Source organism: Triplophysa dalaica, chromosome 23 (genome assembly GCF_015846415.1).
Source record: "Triplophysa dalaica isolate WHDGS20190420 chromosome 23, ASM1584641v1, whole genome shotgun sequence".
In the NCBI taxonomy this organism is placed as follows: domain Eukaryota; kingdom Metazoa; phylum Chordata; class Actinopteri; order Cypriniformes; family Nemacheilidae; genus Triplophysa; species Triplophysa dalaica.
In genome coordinates this window covers 8,578,076-8,596,798 of record NC_079564.1, presented here as the reverse complement: position 1 = coordinate 8,596,798, position 18,723 = coordinate 8,578,076, and the positions used below count along the sequence as shown (strand labels likewise).

General features: G+C 38.4%; 1 protein-coding gene across 2 annotated transcripts in view; it reads right to left on the bottom strand.

The window, feature by feature from the left end:
* The window catches only part of kcnb2b (potassium voltage-gated channel subfamily B member 2b), an 80,999-nt gene extending 63,617 nt beyond the window's left edge, over positions 1 to 17,382 (bottom strand). Inside the window, exons 1-2 of one of the 2 annotated variants that reach the window (XM_056737651.1) lie at positions 16,672 to 17,382; positions 14,944 to 15,631 (exon numbers count right to left, since the gene is read on the bottom strand). In XM_056737651.1, the coding sequence (XP_056593629.1) occupies positions 14,944 to 15,522 (579 nt within the window). In that variant the 5' untranslated portion in view covers positions 15,523 to 15,631; positions 16,672 to 17,382. Of the gene's footprint in view, positions 1 to 14,943; positions 15,934 to 16,671 lie in introns of those variants that run through there. The other variant, XM_056737652.1, reaches the window with a different exon arrangement.
* Between the last annotated feature and the right edge of the window lie 1,341 nt (positions 17,383 to 18,723).

The following is an 18,723-nucleotide window of genomic DNA, read 5'->3' as shown; positions in this document are numbered from 1 at the left end:
TGAGTGTTTCCTCATCTGGAACACTAGGAATCACACTTCAATGAATAAAAACCTTCAAGCATTTCAAATTTTCTACATTATCACATTTAATCCTGAATACACATTTTTTAATGATTTAATCAATTTCTGAATGTGATTGTATGTTTTCTCTATAAATGGGCTGGTTGGGGGACCCTGGAGACGTTTGTGCCCCAGGGCCCTGCTTCATCACTATGTCAAACCAATAAGAAATGCAGTATTTTGGCAGCCACTAAATTCAGACAAATAGCCTAAAATGGCACCAGATCCTGTGTGGGAAAAAATAGCACCTGGAGCTCCGAGAGTGTGGGAGGAGACTCACAAAAACAAACAGGAAGGACGGAGAAAGAACAGTCAGAATTGCACACGGACACAGCATCTGCGCCTTTTTAACTTGCCATTTGCTGTGACCCTCAGGCACACCAAAGGTATTAAATGGTCGGTTAAACTGAGGTTATGCTGTTCTGACCGTGAAGTGTCACTAGGGACGGTTGTCTCTGCCTCTAATAGGTCTATGTCATACCTTCAGCTGCACCCTGGACTTTAAGCTCATTAAGGGCCAAATGCATCGCAGACCGGATAAGGGAACTGTCTTTTTGGGCCCAGCATAAGTGCAGAGCTCAGAGGAGTAAGGAAAGAGTACAAAGACACTCACTAAATAAACTGTGAGGACATAAAGTATAATTAGCATTAGCCCACATACACTTTAGCGGCTTGTGTTTCAAAGGCTGGTTACAGTTTGAGTGAAGCTTGCACCCCACCCCACATCTCTCTCTCTCTCTCTCTCTGAATTAATGTTCCAGGGTCAATATGAGCTGAGTTTTATCAGCTTTTGTGGCCTGATGCTTATTACCAATTCTTATCTCTAACTTCTTATCAAAGAAGATGGAAATGTGCTTACAGTATCTTCTGTAACATGAAACAGACGCAGTGCTCTTTGGGGGTTTAAAAAGCATTAATGTGTAAGTTGAAATTCTGTTAATGTACTCCCACAGAAAAATAAGGCTCATAGTTGCTCATATCATAGCTCGGGAAGTTCTCGGGGAGTAATATTTCTTTTTCTCATATGAGCTAAATGTTGTCATAGAACTAAAATCTATGTTGACTGCATAGAGTACGACAGAGATAATGTATTTTTGTATGCAAACCCCGGAAGCCAGTTAGCATGTAGCACTTCCGGTTCCATATTGCCCCAAAATCGAATGGTTTTCTTGAATCGGTTTTTGGAAAATCGTCTGAAATAGGGTTTGTGGTAAATATTTTCTGTTGTAACCTGCTCGTGTTTTTTTAAAGCTTTATTGTGTCTTAAAAACGACGGTTGCTAACAAGTTAATAAAAGCGATTTCATCCTTTGGCGAGGATGTTAGACGTCATTGCGCAAATACATCTTACAAAAAATGCAACATGCGCACAAATCTTTAAAAACTCATTCATTTTGGGAACACGTTTATATACAGTTAAAGTAAATCTCTAAAATAGTTAATTGCATAGAACTGTTGAGTGTTTGTGAGTGCGAGGGGGCCTTTGCATTTTTTTGAATACAATCAAAGTCCGTCTAAGGAAGTTGTGCCACCCAGCAGTCATGTTCGCAATGCCTCCAAACAGGTATTTAGCAGGAACGCCTCCAGGCAGTTACGTCATAGCTAGACAATAGGCAGATATTTCTAAAGTCACTGATAAAGTTTTTATAGAATTAAAAAGCATATTTCCAATCTATAACTAAACCTGACCTTAACTGTACTCTAACTTTGGTTTACCAAGCTTAAATTGCGCGAAAATCACCTTTTTCGAGCAGCCATATCGAGTGTTGCATTCCTCCTCATTCATTGTGATGACAGTCCTTGTTAATATCTATTATCTTTGATACATTACAGGACCTTGGAGTCGAAATTGTTAAGAACCACTACATTACAATGTCAATCAATCAATTATGACCTCACAATTTGAATTAGGAAAATCACGATTTGAAAGGCGAGTATAATGCAATTATATAACAAGGGATAGCACAAACATACACAGACTGTTTGCTCTTAACTTTCTCTCACTTTCAATATCTCCCAGCTAATCGTTATACCCATCAATCTTATCTTGTTCAACCGTTGGCACTGTTTCACCTTTCCTCACTCAATTTTCCATGCGGGCTTTTTTCCTCAACCTGATAATTTATCATTTCCTTGACTCTTCGAAATCATGTTTTATGGACTCTACACAGAAACAACAGGAATCACTATCCCCTTATTTCCCTCAACCACTGTTGCTGGCAGATGGAGGCCTGGCTTACTGTGTGGATGGAGCCATGAAGGTGCCAGGAAAGCAAGAACAAGCGTGTAAGTACGTCTGAGGCGGCTGTTGGGTATCATCATCTGTTCTCTTTCTCTCCCGTACCCGTCTGCTCTCTCAGAGGGATGATTGTGAGTAGTGATCACAAAAAACGTTCACCTTGTTTAAACCAAATCTCGATTATCAAATGGAGGAAATGATCAAACATAATGCACGCTAAACTGCCGCTTCCCACTGCAGAGCTTTCTAAAATCCTCCTTTTCAGCCAAAAAGGTTTATTGTAGAAACAAAGACTTATGTGGCAGCGTTCAAGCATTGTTTTGTTAGGCTTTACGGCAATTTCAGATTAGGAGTCACAACAAGCTTTCTTTCTTTCTAAAAAGTTGTAGCATCCACATGATACTGAGACTGAAGTTCTTAAACGTTCTTCCTTTAGTTTTCAGATTTATACACATTGTCAGTGTAAATTATCTTTTTATTCAAAGCACTGTGTGAAACGTCAATGTGCCATATTTGAACACATAAAAATATAAATGGGATTTGATGGCTGCAGTGAAAAAGAATCAAAATTGAATGGTTCAATTTGGCTCTCTTCCTAACCAACCACTATCATCTAACTCAGGAAATGAAAATATAATTTTTATTGTAAAGGAAAGAAAATCAAACAGGTTTGAACTGACATCATAGTGGACTATTCCTTTAAGACAGGAATAAGACTGCAGATCATTCCAGGTCTCCATGACAACACTGCAAACTCTGGGCTTCCTTCACGGAGGGGGCAAAAAAGTAAATTAGTATTCCTTCGTTTCCTACCCGCTCTCACTTTCAGCCGTTTTCTGTTTTATTTTCCCAGCAAGGACCGAAACAACCTGAGGGGCTGTCGCCAACATCTTTTACTTTCACAAGTCAATTAACTCATCAGTCATGGGCCCTCCCACTGTGGCTGTTTTGAAAGGGATGTGATGGCGACACACCTTCCGCACCTTGACGGTGACCAGCAGCAGGTGGTCAATCACAGCGGGGACACCTGGAGGAATCAACATCGGACTGAATCACAGACATGGCTGACTACCGACCAAATATAGAAGCGCTTCATCAGGTGCCAATACGCCAGCGTGTCTTCTCATGCCTGACAGATGACAGGACGTGCAAGGTTTCATTGCTTCCCACACCTTAAGAAAAATACAGCTCAGAAGTTGCGGAACGGCGTTTGGTTGTGATGTGTCACACCATATGAAAGAAAATCCCTCCACCGCCGGACAACTTGCGCCTCTTGAGTAAGAGGATGTTCAGGGCAGGAGAGCATGTCATGTCAAAGTAATCTTTATACCGGCAACCAGGAATGTTTTCACGGAGGCCGTTTCTTAGCTTTCAAAGCACAAGTTCAATATGTGCATGGTTGGAATGGTTTTCTCGATCACAATATCCTCTCTGTGAATTAAAACAGGAGCTTCTACCAGACCATTAGCTCTTAAAGATTTCTTTCAGGCTAGACATCAATCATGTTCTTGTATTTGAGTCCAATTCAAATGTCTTTTTGGTTCCTCTGTTTTATATTTATTATTATAATATAATAATGCTAAATCTGTATCCACAGTACATTTCATAAATAAAATAAATTCAATGATTCTGTTTTTTTATTATAAATGCGTATCGTTAATCGGTATTATCATGATCGATGATCAGGGCCTGTAAATCAAAAAAGGACCAGAAAATGCAATGAAATTCTGCTCTGTATATAGAAAATGTTAAGAAACATCACTAGGTTGATGTTCGATATTAATAGTCCTTATATGAATTAATATCATCCAGGAACTATAATATAGAAACTATACAGAAAATATTGAATTCATCTTCAGAATCGGCATCACCAGATATCACTCTGAATAATGTGAGATTATGTATTATCAGTATTATTTAATGTAGTGTTCCATAGATAAACAAACAGTTATTTAAAAAATGAAGCCACTGAACATCATGTTTTTAAACTCTTGTACAACAGTTGTTCTTAACATGTTGAGAAACTGCAGTGAAATACAAGACCAAATAACTGTTCTCACAGAAAACGTGTTCAAATCACGTCTCAAATCAATTCTTTCAACCTACAGTAAGTGCCTCTCAATTCCAAGACTCAAGTTTCCATTCCTGCAAGACATCTTCACTCAACCGTTATTTCTCTCAACACACTTCACCTGTCTAATACACTCCTTTAATCAACTTCAGCAATAATTAAGAGTTTTACGCTCACTTATCTCCTACTGTTTTACTGTTTTACTTATCTCCGTACTGTTTTTGCTATCTGCTTCCCTTTGTGGCATCGTCCGTCTTACCAGCCCATAAAATAAAGCTGTGGTATGCAATGTCGCGGCATCCCGCGGGGACGTTATGACCCTCGGCCAAAAGTCCTCATGTCTCTTGCCAGTCAGCTCTCTCGCTGGGCCATTAAAACAAAGCACTGAGCGTGAAGCATATTTATCAAGGTTGGTGTGAAAAATCTTCTTTCTTGTTTTTCCTACTTTCATGCTTTTGTAATTACGGGGGCCCATTGATTTCAGGTTTATGTGTGAAATAATTAAAACTGCAAATCAGAAATGCCAAGGATTCCATTGGTGCAGATCAATGGTTAAAGTCAATAGGAAGAGGTGCCTCCTTGCGTTTCTTACCAAGTGATATTTCCACAATTTCCTGGCTCTAGTTACTTGCCTCATCGCCTGCTCCAGAAATGAAATCCTTTTTAACAGAACCATTTATCTAAATTATGACAGAAATTTTCATGTTTGGTGAACTGATGCTTTAACATTCACCGTTCTTTGTATTTAAATAATCTTCCCGTCATGACCAAATAGGGTCACTGTGGATGACTTAATCTGTTTAAAATAATCTAAGATTGCTTAATCATATCCTCATGTCATTTACTCTGATTTATTTGAATCTTGGTTAGCATTATCCTGGTACCATTTTATAATCACTACGCCATCTGTTTCTTTTTGCTTATACAGCATGTAGCAATATCTTAGTATTGTAAAATGTTTTGCAATGGTGTTGCAACTCAGGTGTTTGGCTGCAAGCAGTTTTGCTAAACTACAACATTTAGTAAAATAAAAAAATAAGTCTAATATTTTTCTTTAATATTAAATGAATTCATTGCAGATAATGTTATACTTAAAATCATATAATAAGTGAGCATGACATAAACTGAATTTCCTGGAGTAATGTATAGTAAAATGGTTGTTGGTGTTAAAGATGCACAAAATGTACAAGACAATATTCAAAAGTCTTATTTTATCACGTATCAAGCAAAGGGCAGCGTCTGGAACATCCCTTTCACACCAAATGCTGTGCAACCACTACAAAGGCAGAGGAACCAATGTTACCCATAATCCAAAGAGTTCTTATCTGATTATGAAAGCGGGGCAAAGAGGATTTAGGATGTGGCATCTAAATGTTAGCCTATGCTGATGAGGTTTCTGTGGAAAGTATTATGTAACTAGACTATAGCAGTTTAAAAGAGGGTGTCTCTGCTTAATAAATGACAGCTGAACTGGATAGAAGGGGCGGCGTTTGCGTATGGAAGAGTATGGCATGTGCGATACCCTAGCATTCAGATAAAACAGCCGAAACAAACTGTGCATAAGGATGCTCATTAAAGTGCTTTGTTACTTCAGAAGCCTTCAGTTGACCAGTCACTTTGGAGGTGGACCAAAGAATACACAAGTAATAAGATATAATGTACCTTGGCTGGCACACACTTATCTGCCTTTCTACTTGGCAAATATTACATCAATTAATATTCATGATCCAAACTAATAGGATTTTTAATATGCATCCTTCCACCAACATTTAAGATCATCTCGATATCACTCACCCTTATTTGTCTAGTAATGACTTTGAGAGAAGTGAAACACAATAACTTTTCAAACTCAAACAATTAGGGCTCTTACAGAAGTGGGAAAAAGTGTGGAGAATGATGTAATGCAGAAGTTCTGGATTTCTTAGAACAAACCACATTTCACATGTATGAAAGGTGTTATTATGAACGCTGCATCCACCAGCTGTTCCCACCACTAGCATTACTGAAGAACAACACGGAGTCTTTCCAAAGCACTCTTGAAAACAGTCCAGTCACTTGTTCACACACAGTAAACAACCAGAACTCGGATTACTGCACGTGTCCACTGAAGCAGAATGAGTGGAGCTTTATGGACGGCTCTTCATGTAAATTAGAGGTGTAAAACAGCACAATATACATTTAATCGGTTCACAGTTTTCAATGTAAAATTGTTGATTTCATTACAAAAATTCACATTTAATACATGTTTGATAAAATGTTTCTAACATAAATCACAACCCTCTGAACATTGAACCTGAAACAAAACATTACAAACAAACTAATTAAAAAATACACAAATTGAAAATTACCGACCACAAAATATGGTCTAAAAAAAGACCTTAAATTTAAATTAACTTAACATGAATTAAACTAGTGAAACTTTAAGGGACAGTTCATCCAAAAATAAAAATTCTGTAAAAAAATGTCATCCTTATGTCATACACTCTGACAAAAACAGTACTTTTCAAGGTACAATAGCAGTCAATGGGCTTATAACCTTAAGCGTTCGATTTTGTTTCTCTCCAGGTACAAAACATAAAATGTTGCTCCTCTTTGGATACATAATAGTACACTAAGGCCCTGTTTACCTTCAAAGGTGCCTTAAATTATTTTGTTCCTCTTTGAACAAAATTGTACCTTCACAGCACCTTTTTTTATGACATAAGATATTTCGAAAAATGTGTCTTTTTGGTTTAATGTCCATGCAATGGAAGTCTAAATGTTCTTTATGTTTTTCTAATGCGAGACTTTAATTTTGAAAGACGTGGGTGAAAGCTGTTGGCAGATGCCGGAGAGAGTGGGCGCTCGCTATCTGAATTCAATATCTGTGTTTAGGTGAGAAGTTGTCAGGCTGAATGTCAGTGTCATTAATATATCGTTATTTTCTTAACTTGTTACTAAATAAAAAGTCTTTCACCTCAGAAAAACAAACTATCATGTGACAGTCCTGTCAGACGTTATACATTGCTGTGTACATTGATCAAACCAACAATTTTATTAAAAAACTAGTGTTGGGTTGCTATTTAATAGCCTTAACCTTAACTTATAGGCTGTTAATTCATCAGTATTAGTTATATTAGTCACATGGTTTTGTTAGTTTTTTAGTATTGTAATTTAGTGTGACATCATATATCCTAAAAAATGGGTCGCGGCTTGATAACCATGGGAAAATGTGGGTCCCATGGCCAAACCAGTTGAGAACCACTGATCTAGCCGATCTCTTTTCAAGAAACACACACGCATAAAGCAGCACATCACTTTCATTTTGAACAGTATTTACTTCATTCTGCATAATTCAAGTTGTGTGAGGTACAGTAAGATGTGTGCATTCAGCAGGCCTAAGTCCATCCACACTCCATCATTACAAGATTTTCTCACTTTGTCTGCATTTGAGACAGTGGCAAATAAACTGTTGCTGACATTAACTGGGCCTGTACTCGCTTTTAAATCAAGCCAGTTCATTTAAACCCACCCTAAATCAGCCTGTGAGTTCAAGTTCCTGTGTGCTGGGAGATTTGTGGCATATTTTAGCCCTATAATTCTGTTTGAAAAGAAGACATAAATACAAGGCAAAGGCGCATTAAACCAACATGTAAAAACGACACTTCTAGCATGAATGCTCAATAAGGTCATTATCTTAACTTTGAATGAGAGAAACAATTCTGCAGCAGTAACTTACCTACAGGGCACAGTTGTAAATCTGCATTACATTGCAATACATGCAAGACAATCGGATGAAACTGTAAATTAATTGAATATTGCCAACCCATAAAATGCAGCATGAGCCTCACAGTATTTCTGTTTATTTAGAGAAAACAGGCGTTCAGTTTGGGTGTGAAAAGATATGATTTCATACGTGTTTATGCAGCTGCGAGGAAAAAAATGACCATTTCAAATTTTTAGATGTATTGTGGACATTCAAGTCCAGTGTCTGTTGAATTTCAACAAAATCCATCCAAAAGCAAAGTGAAAGCAGTCAGAATGACAAGACATGAAAACTGTGAAGTTTCCATGAACTGTGAAACAAGGTTATCACATAAAAATGTATTTTTTTACTATCCTAAACAAATGTACAAACGTTACTGTTGTATTGTTTAAAAGTAAATACGAACTTGTTTTCTTTGCATTATTTGAGGTCAAAATACAGAGCATTTTATTTCTGTTATTTTCACCTTTAACAGTTTTTATTGCAAATAAATGAAAAAGAAACAAAATTGTTATTTGAAATATGGGAGAAATAACAAAAACATACTAATTTAACCTAAACACATACCTATAAATAGTAAGTTCAGAAACTGAAGCTAATTTGGAAATAATTGATCTTTTTCCTGTATGTATGTAAACACATCTTTCTACACTAAACCACATAAAACCAAACATATTACTTAAATATTTTGAGACTCCAAGTCTTCAAATTGGCAGTTAAATAATATTTAATTTGTAGATTGATTTTATAATATCCTACAGTATATTTATAGGGTTAACGGTATTAAAATTCGTGCCCACATGACCGAGTAAATTAATGGAGTCACACCTACTTGAACCTAAAATCATATGTTTATGTTCAGCTACAAACATGACATTTTAAAAACACGTCTTGGCAAAATATGAGAAGGACTCTGTGAAATTATTCAGTGACGCGTTTGCTAACAGCACCTGAAAACATGCATCTGGTACGAATGTAATCACCTCTTAACACACTCTAGGCCTATTTACATTTTGTAAAACAATGTTTAACTCTGACTGACCATTACAGGATGGAACACAGGTCATGTTCCCGATGGCAATCCATGTGCTTTATCACCTTGAGGAAAATTCTGCAGATGTGCACAAACATACGCTTTAATGCATGATGTATGACTACATTTAAATTCATGCAAGGCCTCCTCCACATCAGATGAGCCACGTGTCAATTCTTCAGTCGACTGATTTATTCATTGCTTCTACAAACCTATATCATAAATAATATCCAAATAATCTTGAAGATGAATCCCTTTTACTTAGCTCAATGCATCTTGATGTGTTTGTAAAAGTCTTTCTCTTGTTTGTCCTGTGAAGGACTTCCAAAAGCTTTGTCCTTTGGTACAATTCCCTCAGCGGGTAAAAGCGCCGTCCCCTCACCTACGGCTAGAGTTGTATTAGCAGGCTGCCTATTTATAGGTGTAGCCTAGGTGTAACTCTCCCAAGCCTCTCTCCTCTACGAATGTTACCTTTGTAAGTCATTACCACAACACAACATCCAGATGTGTGTGTGCTTGTTTGTGTGAATATGTGTGAAATGACCATTACATTTATTATTCATGTTAAATGTTTGAAGAAAAATCATTTGGAGTGATGCATTCATGGGGACCACTTAGACTACTTAGACTACCACATCTCTCTCTCTCTCTCTCTCTCTCTCTCTCTCACACACACACACACACATGCAAACGCATTTATTCAGTCCATCACTTCCTCGAAAAACATGTTGCAGTGGTCTCAACTGCCTTTGTAGGAACCCCAAAACAATGTGTCAATCATTTAATCCCATTTTTAACCTGCGTCTCTTGCAAAGGAAGTGTGCTAAATGAGTGCCCGATGCTGTAATGTTTGGACACATTAGTGGAGATTCCTCAGAGGAGATGTAATGAGATCTCTGCATGCATGCTGGGAACGGTCTCACAGTGGTAGGAGAGCGATTTGATGTACAGTAATGCTTCTTTACTGGCCAGTAGAATACCAGACACATTTCTGATAAGGTTTGCATTTCTACTCTTCTCTTTCCACTCTCACACAAAACTGAAAGTGTCGGTATTTATCTACCCTTGTGTACCCAAATGCTATTTTTTTGTGGAACATAAAAGACTGTTTTTGAAGAACATTGCGTCTACGCCGTTCCATATGAACAAAAAAACCCAAAACAGTATCACAATATCCTCTCATGCGATAGGGTTGTGTGAGAAACAGACCAAAGGTTAAGATTACATTTACTGATAGTTTCTCCCTCCAGGGACCTGTTAACTTCTGAGACCGGATCATTAGAACATTGTGATCTCATTCTCAACCCGAGTACTTACTATTTGTAGACAAATCATTCTAAATGGTAAGCTAAACCAAGAGATTGTTAATAATATAATCAAAATGATAAATATCAAATTAAAGGTCAAGTGTATGACATTTGGCGGCAACTAGTGGAAAGGTTGCATATTGCAATCAAGGGATCACTGCACACATCTCTTTCGGAGCACTATGGAGGCTGACACAGGACCATGCATGTGCTGGGGGGCCGGAGAGAAAGTGCCCTGTTTTCTGGGGAGTTTTTAAATAAATTAATATGTGTGTGCACACGCATGTATTTCAGTTTGCGCACCGCTTTCCCTGTCAAACAAGTAGAAAATATCAGGTCAGGTCGGGAAAAGTTTTAATAGTTCCGATGCCTTTCTCCCATCCGTGTCTCCACGCAGGCATGCATTCGCGCATAGCACGCAGCACAGCTGTGTAGCAACACATTGTTTGGCACATCAGGCAAAGAGCCGCGAAGTGAAGCCCTCCCTCCGTCTTAGTATAGAGGTGAGTAATGATGAACAAACTAGCTTCGTGTGGCTCGAATTCAAATCAAACTATCCAAAAGACAAAACGCAAATATTGCTTAGGTAACATCCATCACTTATGAGCTAATGAGATAGTGTAAGTTTAGCTAATGCAGTATATGAGAGGTCAAAAGTTGCAAGCTAACTTAATGGAGAAACGACAGTTGAATACAGAAACATTTATAACGTCATCAGAATCGCCTTATTGATATCCAAATAAGGCGTTAAGTAATTCAAATGTGCTAACTTGTATACAGTTGTCAGTCATTGCATATGAATAGATTCAAAATAACTAAAACACATCACCAGTTATTAGTTAATATGACTAAGAGTATTTTCCTTTGAAATGTCATGTTTAAGTATGCAGATATTTATGCAGCTTGTTTTGGTTCATTTAGAACAAATCTACAGAAGCAAACAGACGAGGGAATAGTAGGCTTAAAACAAACAACTTAATGTGTATTTTGGAAAGGTTCTTTCCATTAGAGCAAAAACATGACATGAAAGCTAAAAAGACAGACATCTCAAAATTGAACAGTACATTAAGGCCCGGTTTCATAGACAAGGCTTAGCCATAGCCAGGACTTGCCTTTGTTAGTTTAGGCTATTAAAGTTGCTTTTATTAAAATAAAATATAACTGGTGTGCATCTTGAGACAAAACAATGACACTGACATCTTTTTATATATGTCAGGGCAGGTTACTTTACAGCTCAAAATTCATTTTAATCTGGGAGTAATCTTAAACCTTGTCTGTGAAACCGGGGCTAAGTGTCCTGCCTTTAATAATAACTTGGTAAGTTTGATGTCAAACTCCTCATCTAATAACTATCCATTTTATATGTTGTGTATGCTGATAGATCTAAACATCCCTCCCTCAAATGTGAAACAAAGTTCTTATCACCATCAGTGTGCGTGCGTGGTAATAAATGTTATTATAACAACAACAACAACAATAATAATATTAATTTGTATTTTGTCAATCATTTTTTGCAGTGTGTTTTAATTATTTTTGCATGTTTTTGTCCTGTAAAATAACAAATTGCCTTTTTCAGTTTAGTGTGAAGGTCATTGTTGGTGTCCCAATGACACCAAAATAATTAAAGCAATTTTGGCTTGTGCAAAATAAACAAATTATTAGTGAAAATATGTATTTTTCCTTTGTTCAGGCATTTATTCTAAATATAAACTTTGGCATAGAAAACATTGTGACATTAATTTCTTTGTTGTTGCCTTTTCTTGTGATAAAATGTGTGAATTCTATAGAAGACCATGGTCTCTATGTGAACTGAATATTTGTGGACATAAACGAAGCGACACGAAACAATCGGGTGAGTGTGCGGGATTTACAAACTGTTTTTTTTAATATATTTAAAATGATGTTGAGAAAAAATTTAAACAAATATGAGAACTGCCCTTTTTTCCACTTGAGCCCCTGCCCCGCAAAATGTCTGTGCACTTCACTGCACAAGATATTGTCCCGTTTTCGCTTCTTTGATGAAGGAGATGACATATTTACAAAACGTGCTCTGTAGAGCAGTTTGTCCATTTAGGGCCACTGTAGAAACAACATGGTGAATTCCATGTAAGGGGACCCGCGGTGAACGTAATAAAAACAATAATAAAAACATAACACATCATTATGTAAAGTCATCATACACCTCTGAAGACACATTTATGTATATTATTTCGCATTTCTGTCAATAGATCCTTTAATTGAAAAAACAGACATCGCTACTTCACTCATAATGCCTCACACCAAGCTATACGCCCTTTGAAAACCTGGAATATATGGTTCCTACAGTATTTCAAGCACTTTTCTGACATTTTTTGCCATTTTGGAACACAACAGCAACCAGCCTCTTATTTCCTTTCATTATGTGGAAAAGAGTGGACAGAATATTTTTCATTTTGCGTCCTGCTGAAGGAACGGCATGAGGGTGAGTAAATAATGACAGATTTTTCATTTATGGGCGAACTGTTCGTTTAAATCGCTGGCTCAGCACCCCACACGTATTTTAATTTGAGGGATTTCCTGTGAATATAAAAAAGGTTTCCCTCATTCCGACTGCTTGAAGTGCTAAAGAGCAATGCAGATTAAAATCTCAGTGGAAGCAGTCGGTCGTACGGCGCAATTTGGCACACATACAGTACAAACAAAACAATTTGAGCATGTTATTGCCTCTCTTTGTGCCTTTGCATGCTATTTACAAAGACTTAACAGAACCTGACAAACACAAATGACTCTTCCCTCAGTTGCCTGTGAGGTAAATCAAGGCATTACCACAGCGTTGACAGTCCACACGAGTGGCTCAGCCTTTATAATCCACACCCAGTGCAGGAAACAACTTTTGTATTACCACAATCCTCCAGCCCTTTCCATCTGGAGCCTGTATCATAAATTAAGTGGGCGGAGGCAGGCTGAAATCGAATAAGCCATGATTCCCATATAGATGGAGGAAAGTCCAACAAATTAGATGATGCGGTACAAAAAACGCATGGCAGCGCAAGGCATTTAACGCAGTTACGCTTACATCCGTATTCTCGCTTTAATATTCGCATGGCCTTGTGCTGCTGTCGTTCTTTGAGAGCACGCTTTTGCGATACACTATCACAGACATGAAATACAATCTTTCCCCACTCTGAACTCTATCCTGGATGCTCCTCGTATATTATCAGTGATTAAATTTCATCAGCGTCCACCCCACCCGCCCCAGCACGCTGAACCGAGGCTACGCAGGGCATGAAACCATTTCCGCACTGTGAACAAATACAATGAACGGTCAAATGCGTGTAATAGGATAGATGTGTGCATCGTGCGAGATGAATCATTACAGAAAGAACACGGTGTTTATGACATTCAAACTATATGAGCAAAAACTCATCAATGCAATGCAATGACTTTGGAAAGTAACTGGAAATCAAGGACATGGTGTTAGAAATATTCAAGTTTGTGTGGCATACGCACTCGCTGTGACTCAATGAGCAGGGCTGCTCTTTCACACATTGCTCTCGACAGAACTGCCAACGGGTGCCAGCTGCCCATGATCCATGTCAGCCAAACAAGGCCTTCCAGCACAACTCAAACACCTCTACGGCTTCTTGAAAACTTGAGCGACAAACTCATTGTATTTTTATCGCCTTTTAACAGGTGTTTTTTATTACTGATCTACTCGTTTCTAACACTTTGCACTTACTATTGTCACTCCCGGTTTGCTAAACAACAACTTTTTCCCTAAAGGCAAAAATGTATTAAATGAGGGAAAAAATTTGGAGCGTCTGTTCCCCTCGCTTAATATTAAAATATCAAACCCATCCAAGACAACAAAAAGCACAAAGAAAACAGTCACCAAAGTTTAACGTCATGTTTTGATTCACATCAAAGTTTTTTTTACCCGAGACACATAGTCTGTACAGTGACCCCTATTGTATATTTTTTTAAATGTAACTTTCATTAAAGGGACAGTTCACCCAAAAATGAAAACTAGTTCTTAATTTACTCTCTCGTCATTTCAAACCTGCGTGACTTACTTTCATCTGCAGAACACAAAAGAAGAGTTTTTGGAGAATGTTGGTAACCGAACAGTGACGGTAACCATTGACTTACATTTGTTTTTTGTCCGTACAATAAAAGTCAATGGGTACCTCTGTGGTTTCTTCAAGATATCTTCGTTTGTGTTCTGCAGAAGTGTCAAACTAGTTTCAAATGACAAGAGGAGAATGTAATTTTTGGGTGCACTGTCCCTTTAATAAGTTTAACAAACATTACTGCCTTCTACCACCTAACAGGTCTACAATGTACCACATGCGTATAACTTGTTATAATTGTATTTTCATGTACATCCTATGTTTTATGTATGGTTGAAAACCTCCTGACTAAGGCAAAGAAAGGAAAGCTGTGTTGCTGTATGAAAATGGCTATTGGAAATCTACCGTACCAAACGTCACTGAATGCCACAACACCTTACCTTAGCAGCAACTGAGGAACCTGGTTTCTCCAAGAGGTCCCAAAGTTTCTTCTTCTTGTCTGAGCAGCAGGTGTTATCAAATTCCCCTTCCCCTTCTCTATCTCTCAAAGTCTCTGCTTCTCTTCGGAGCTCCTCGTTCATCTGCTCCTTCTTCTGGTGGTATCGCGCCTGGCAGCACGACTCCAGGTAGATCTCATCGATGCCCCAGTAATCGAGCTCTTGGCCGAATGACAGCGCGCACATTTCCTCCATCATGTGCAGCTTTCCAGTTCTGTAAAAATTCAAGATCGACGTGAACGCGCCCGGGTGTCTGTCGAAGAAGTACTCGTTCTCGTTAAGACAGTAGTCGTCGCAGACTTCCATCAGCGACTCGTGTGTGTTACAGTCTCTGAGCTTGCCTAATCTGGTTCTGGGGAGTCTATCCAAGGTCCGCCATAGGACCTCATGGTTGAGGCCGCCGACGTTAAGGCGGACCCTTCTGGACCGAGCCTTGGTCCGGATGATCTCGATAGGCTCCGGAGGAAGCGTCGTGGATCTACCCCCAGGATTCGGGACCCCCAGACCGGCCTTCTCTGCCATTGTGCACAAGAAGACAGGTGCCGCTTACCAGGAAGAGATGAAAGAAAACCAGAACGGAATCTTAAAATGATGATTATGTTGGGTCCTCCTTAGAAGAGTCCCTCCATGGCTGCAAGTAAAAAAACGAAAGAGAAGACTGGAATATCGGTGTAATGATGTCAAAAGATTATTCTGATAACATACTAAGTCATACTAGACACCTGTTGTTTTCACATGAAGGGAAATTACATTTTGACTACAACTGCAAAACATTACAGCTCAGGTAACGTCCCTCCTTTGAGATTCATTAAGAATACATCACATAGCTAGTGTTTAGCTAAGTACTTCTGGAACACAATGAAATGGCAGCGTTTAATTGGATTTAAAAGTCACCAACCTGGGGACAACGAAATCAAATCAAGAACAAACTTAAGCTTTTGTATACTCGACCTTAGTTTAATCAAGTGGAATAATGTCAGGTCTTGTTTAAACCAAAGGGAATAAGTAATTAACACAAGCATTATCTCCTTGCCACATTCAATATTCATCATGGGCGTTCTATTTAAGGTTAAGTTCAGGATTCTAATGTAAGCCGATATGATGAGCTGATAAAAAGGATGTTGGAGAACATGCAATTCTCTTTTTACAGTATATTTCTTCCTAAAGGCATAAAATAATATTGCTTTTTTTCCAGCTGCAGAGGGGGGATAATGCGTAATAATGCAACGCCATGTACTTTTTTTGCACAATTTAAACTGAACACATTTCATTCAATTACTGTAATTCATATGAATCGCACTGCATGTATTTTTACTTACAGTACAGTCAGTGCGCAAAGACGCAACAGTTTTAGACACACATCCGAACAGCCCAAGTCTCTCCCATATTTTACCCAATCCCATCACTTTATTTTCATTCAGAAGGTAATGCACCAAGGCAATAAAGTATGAAATGTACAGTTCACAACTTCTCGCTGTATTCTTTTATAACAACACTTATCAACAGCATTTAAACTGCAATAACACGTTTGCCAAACCTTTAACTTCACTAGCGCGCCACTAAAATGCAAAGCTTCACTTCACCTCAACTGTTCCACTCAAACAAGTGACGTCCGGTTATCACGACTTGTCACAACAATGTTTTGACACGACGCAACAAACTATTTCTTACCTTCCTGATGCAAACCACCTTTTGCATATACAAACCGCTCAGTGCGCAAACGGGAGAAAAGACGGCTGCGGGTTTCTTCGCGCCCGGCGTTTAAGATTCCCAGCTCGTAGCGGAAGCTTTCATTATTACTGGACACATTTTCCACTCTTCCACATTTTGTCAAACACAAGAAAGGCGAGATCATAACACAAGAGCTCCTCGCGGCTGCCTAAGAGCGCTACCCCATCGATGGCTTGATATGGTGAGACTGAATGTCTGCAGATGTCGGACGCGTAAAAGCGGAGGGTGCGCGCACTGTGTGTGAAGCGCACTGCAGAGTGACACTGTGCGGGCGTGTGTATGTATGTGCGTCTGTGCGCGCGTGTGTATATGGATCGGCTGAAGCATGAGCTGCATCACAGCCTAGAGGTGAAACCTAATTGGATTGGTCTGTTCATCACCAAGGGCACCAGCAGATCAACTTCAGTAAGGACTCTTTCCTTCTCTCTTTCTTTTAAGAGTTTAGTGGTCCAGCCCAACTGAACAAGAGGTAGCAATTCTGGCTTAAACACATCCTTATAATATAACACACTGTATATGTTTCATACATTTATGAGGATATGCACGACTTGGAAAACTTGACATGAATTTCACTTTAACACGTGAAAGGCATTTCCCAATTAAATCCCTATGTGATACAAATCTAGATTAACACCATAGTCAAATGTCTAAAATCCAAAATTGATGTTCCGTGTGCATGTAAATCAGTGGTCTGTGGTTTCTGTAGCTCAAGTGTTGAAGCATTGACACGGCAATGCCAAAGTCACTGATTCAATTCCTTCACATCCTCATAAATATTGGGTTATTATGCTTCTTCCAAATAAAACAGTATTATGTTAAAGAAGAAAATAAAGTATTAATGTATATCGATAACCACCTGTAAAATGGGTCACTTGCAAGCCTATGACATACAATAAGGTGCTGGGGGGAACACTTAAAATACACTCTTTTCCTGCTGCATTAAAGCCACTGTCAACAATATCTCGTAAATGTATTGAATTTTACGACTGGCAGGAGTCAATACGTTATACATGACTTGGCAACCGGCCATATACACGTAGTGCATCGCTAGCAAATATTGTACAGGGTAAAAATATACACTGTAATTCCCCAGCATCGGGGTGGCAGGGGTAGCTACATTTTTATAATGATTGCCTTGAGGGACCATGTGTACAGTATGAAGTGCGATTTAAAATTTATAACAGTACGCTAGGATAAGTAGTCATAGCAATTATTAAATATGAAGCACCTGTATTGAGTTTCAGTCCATGTGGAATGACCTACCAGCGTCTGTGCTGGTAAAGTTCCCTCCATAACAGTAATGATGCCCCTTAAACGACATCTGCTTTGTCTTTCAGACAGAGCCAAATGAAAAAGATGAAAGGAAGTAATAGTTTGGAAATCAAACATCCATACGCATGAGGTGTCACAGGATTACAGTAGACACAATGGTTGAGGAACAAATGGTGCATGCTATAAATACTCTCTTTGTGTATCAAGGGGCCGTTTGATTTGGAATAGACATTATGTTGCGGCTCGGTGACGCTCGTCCATAAATGATACTTTGAAATAAATGAAAAAAAGGGTGTAATGTACATTCATTTTAGATGATTGAGGAGTGCTGCAAACAGAAAATACAGCAAATTACATTCATTAAATACGTTTGGTGAACCTTTATATGGGTGTCATGGACGTTAAAGAAATTACTATTACCCAAATGTAAATGTCTCTCTAAATTTGTCTTGACCATGGCATTGTGCATTATGACTAGACAGTGCATTATGTGTGTACAGTATAGTTTTGGCTGAATTTAATAATATAGGAAAACTTAAAAACAGACACATATATTAGGTGCCCACACCTAAATAAATGCTCATAAATACACAAAATGATGCTTAACTTTAATGTTCATGAATGTGTGAACTAGGTTAAGGGATAGTTTAGCCAAAAACTTTCATATTTTACTCAACCTTTTGTCATTTCAAACCTGTATGACTTTCTTCTGCAGAACAC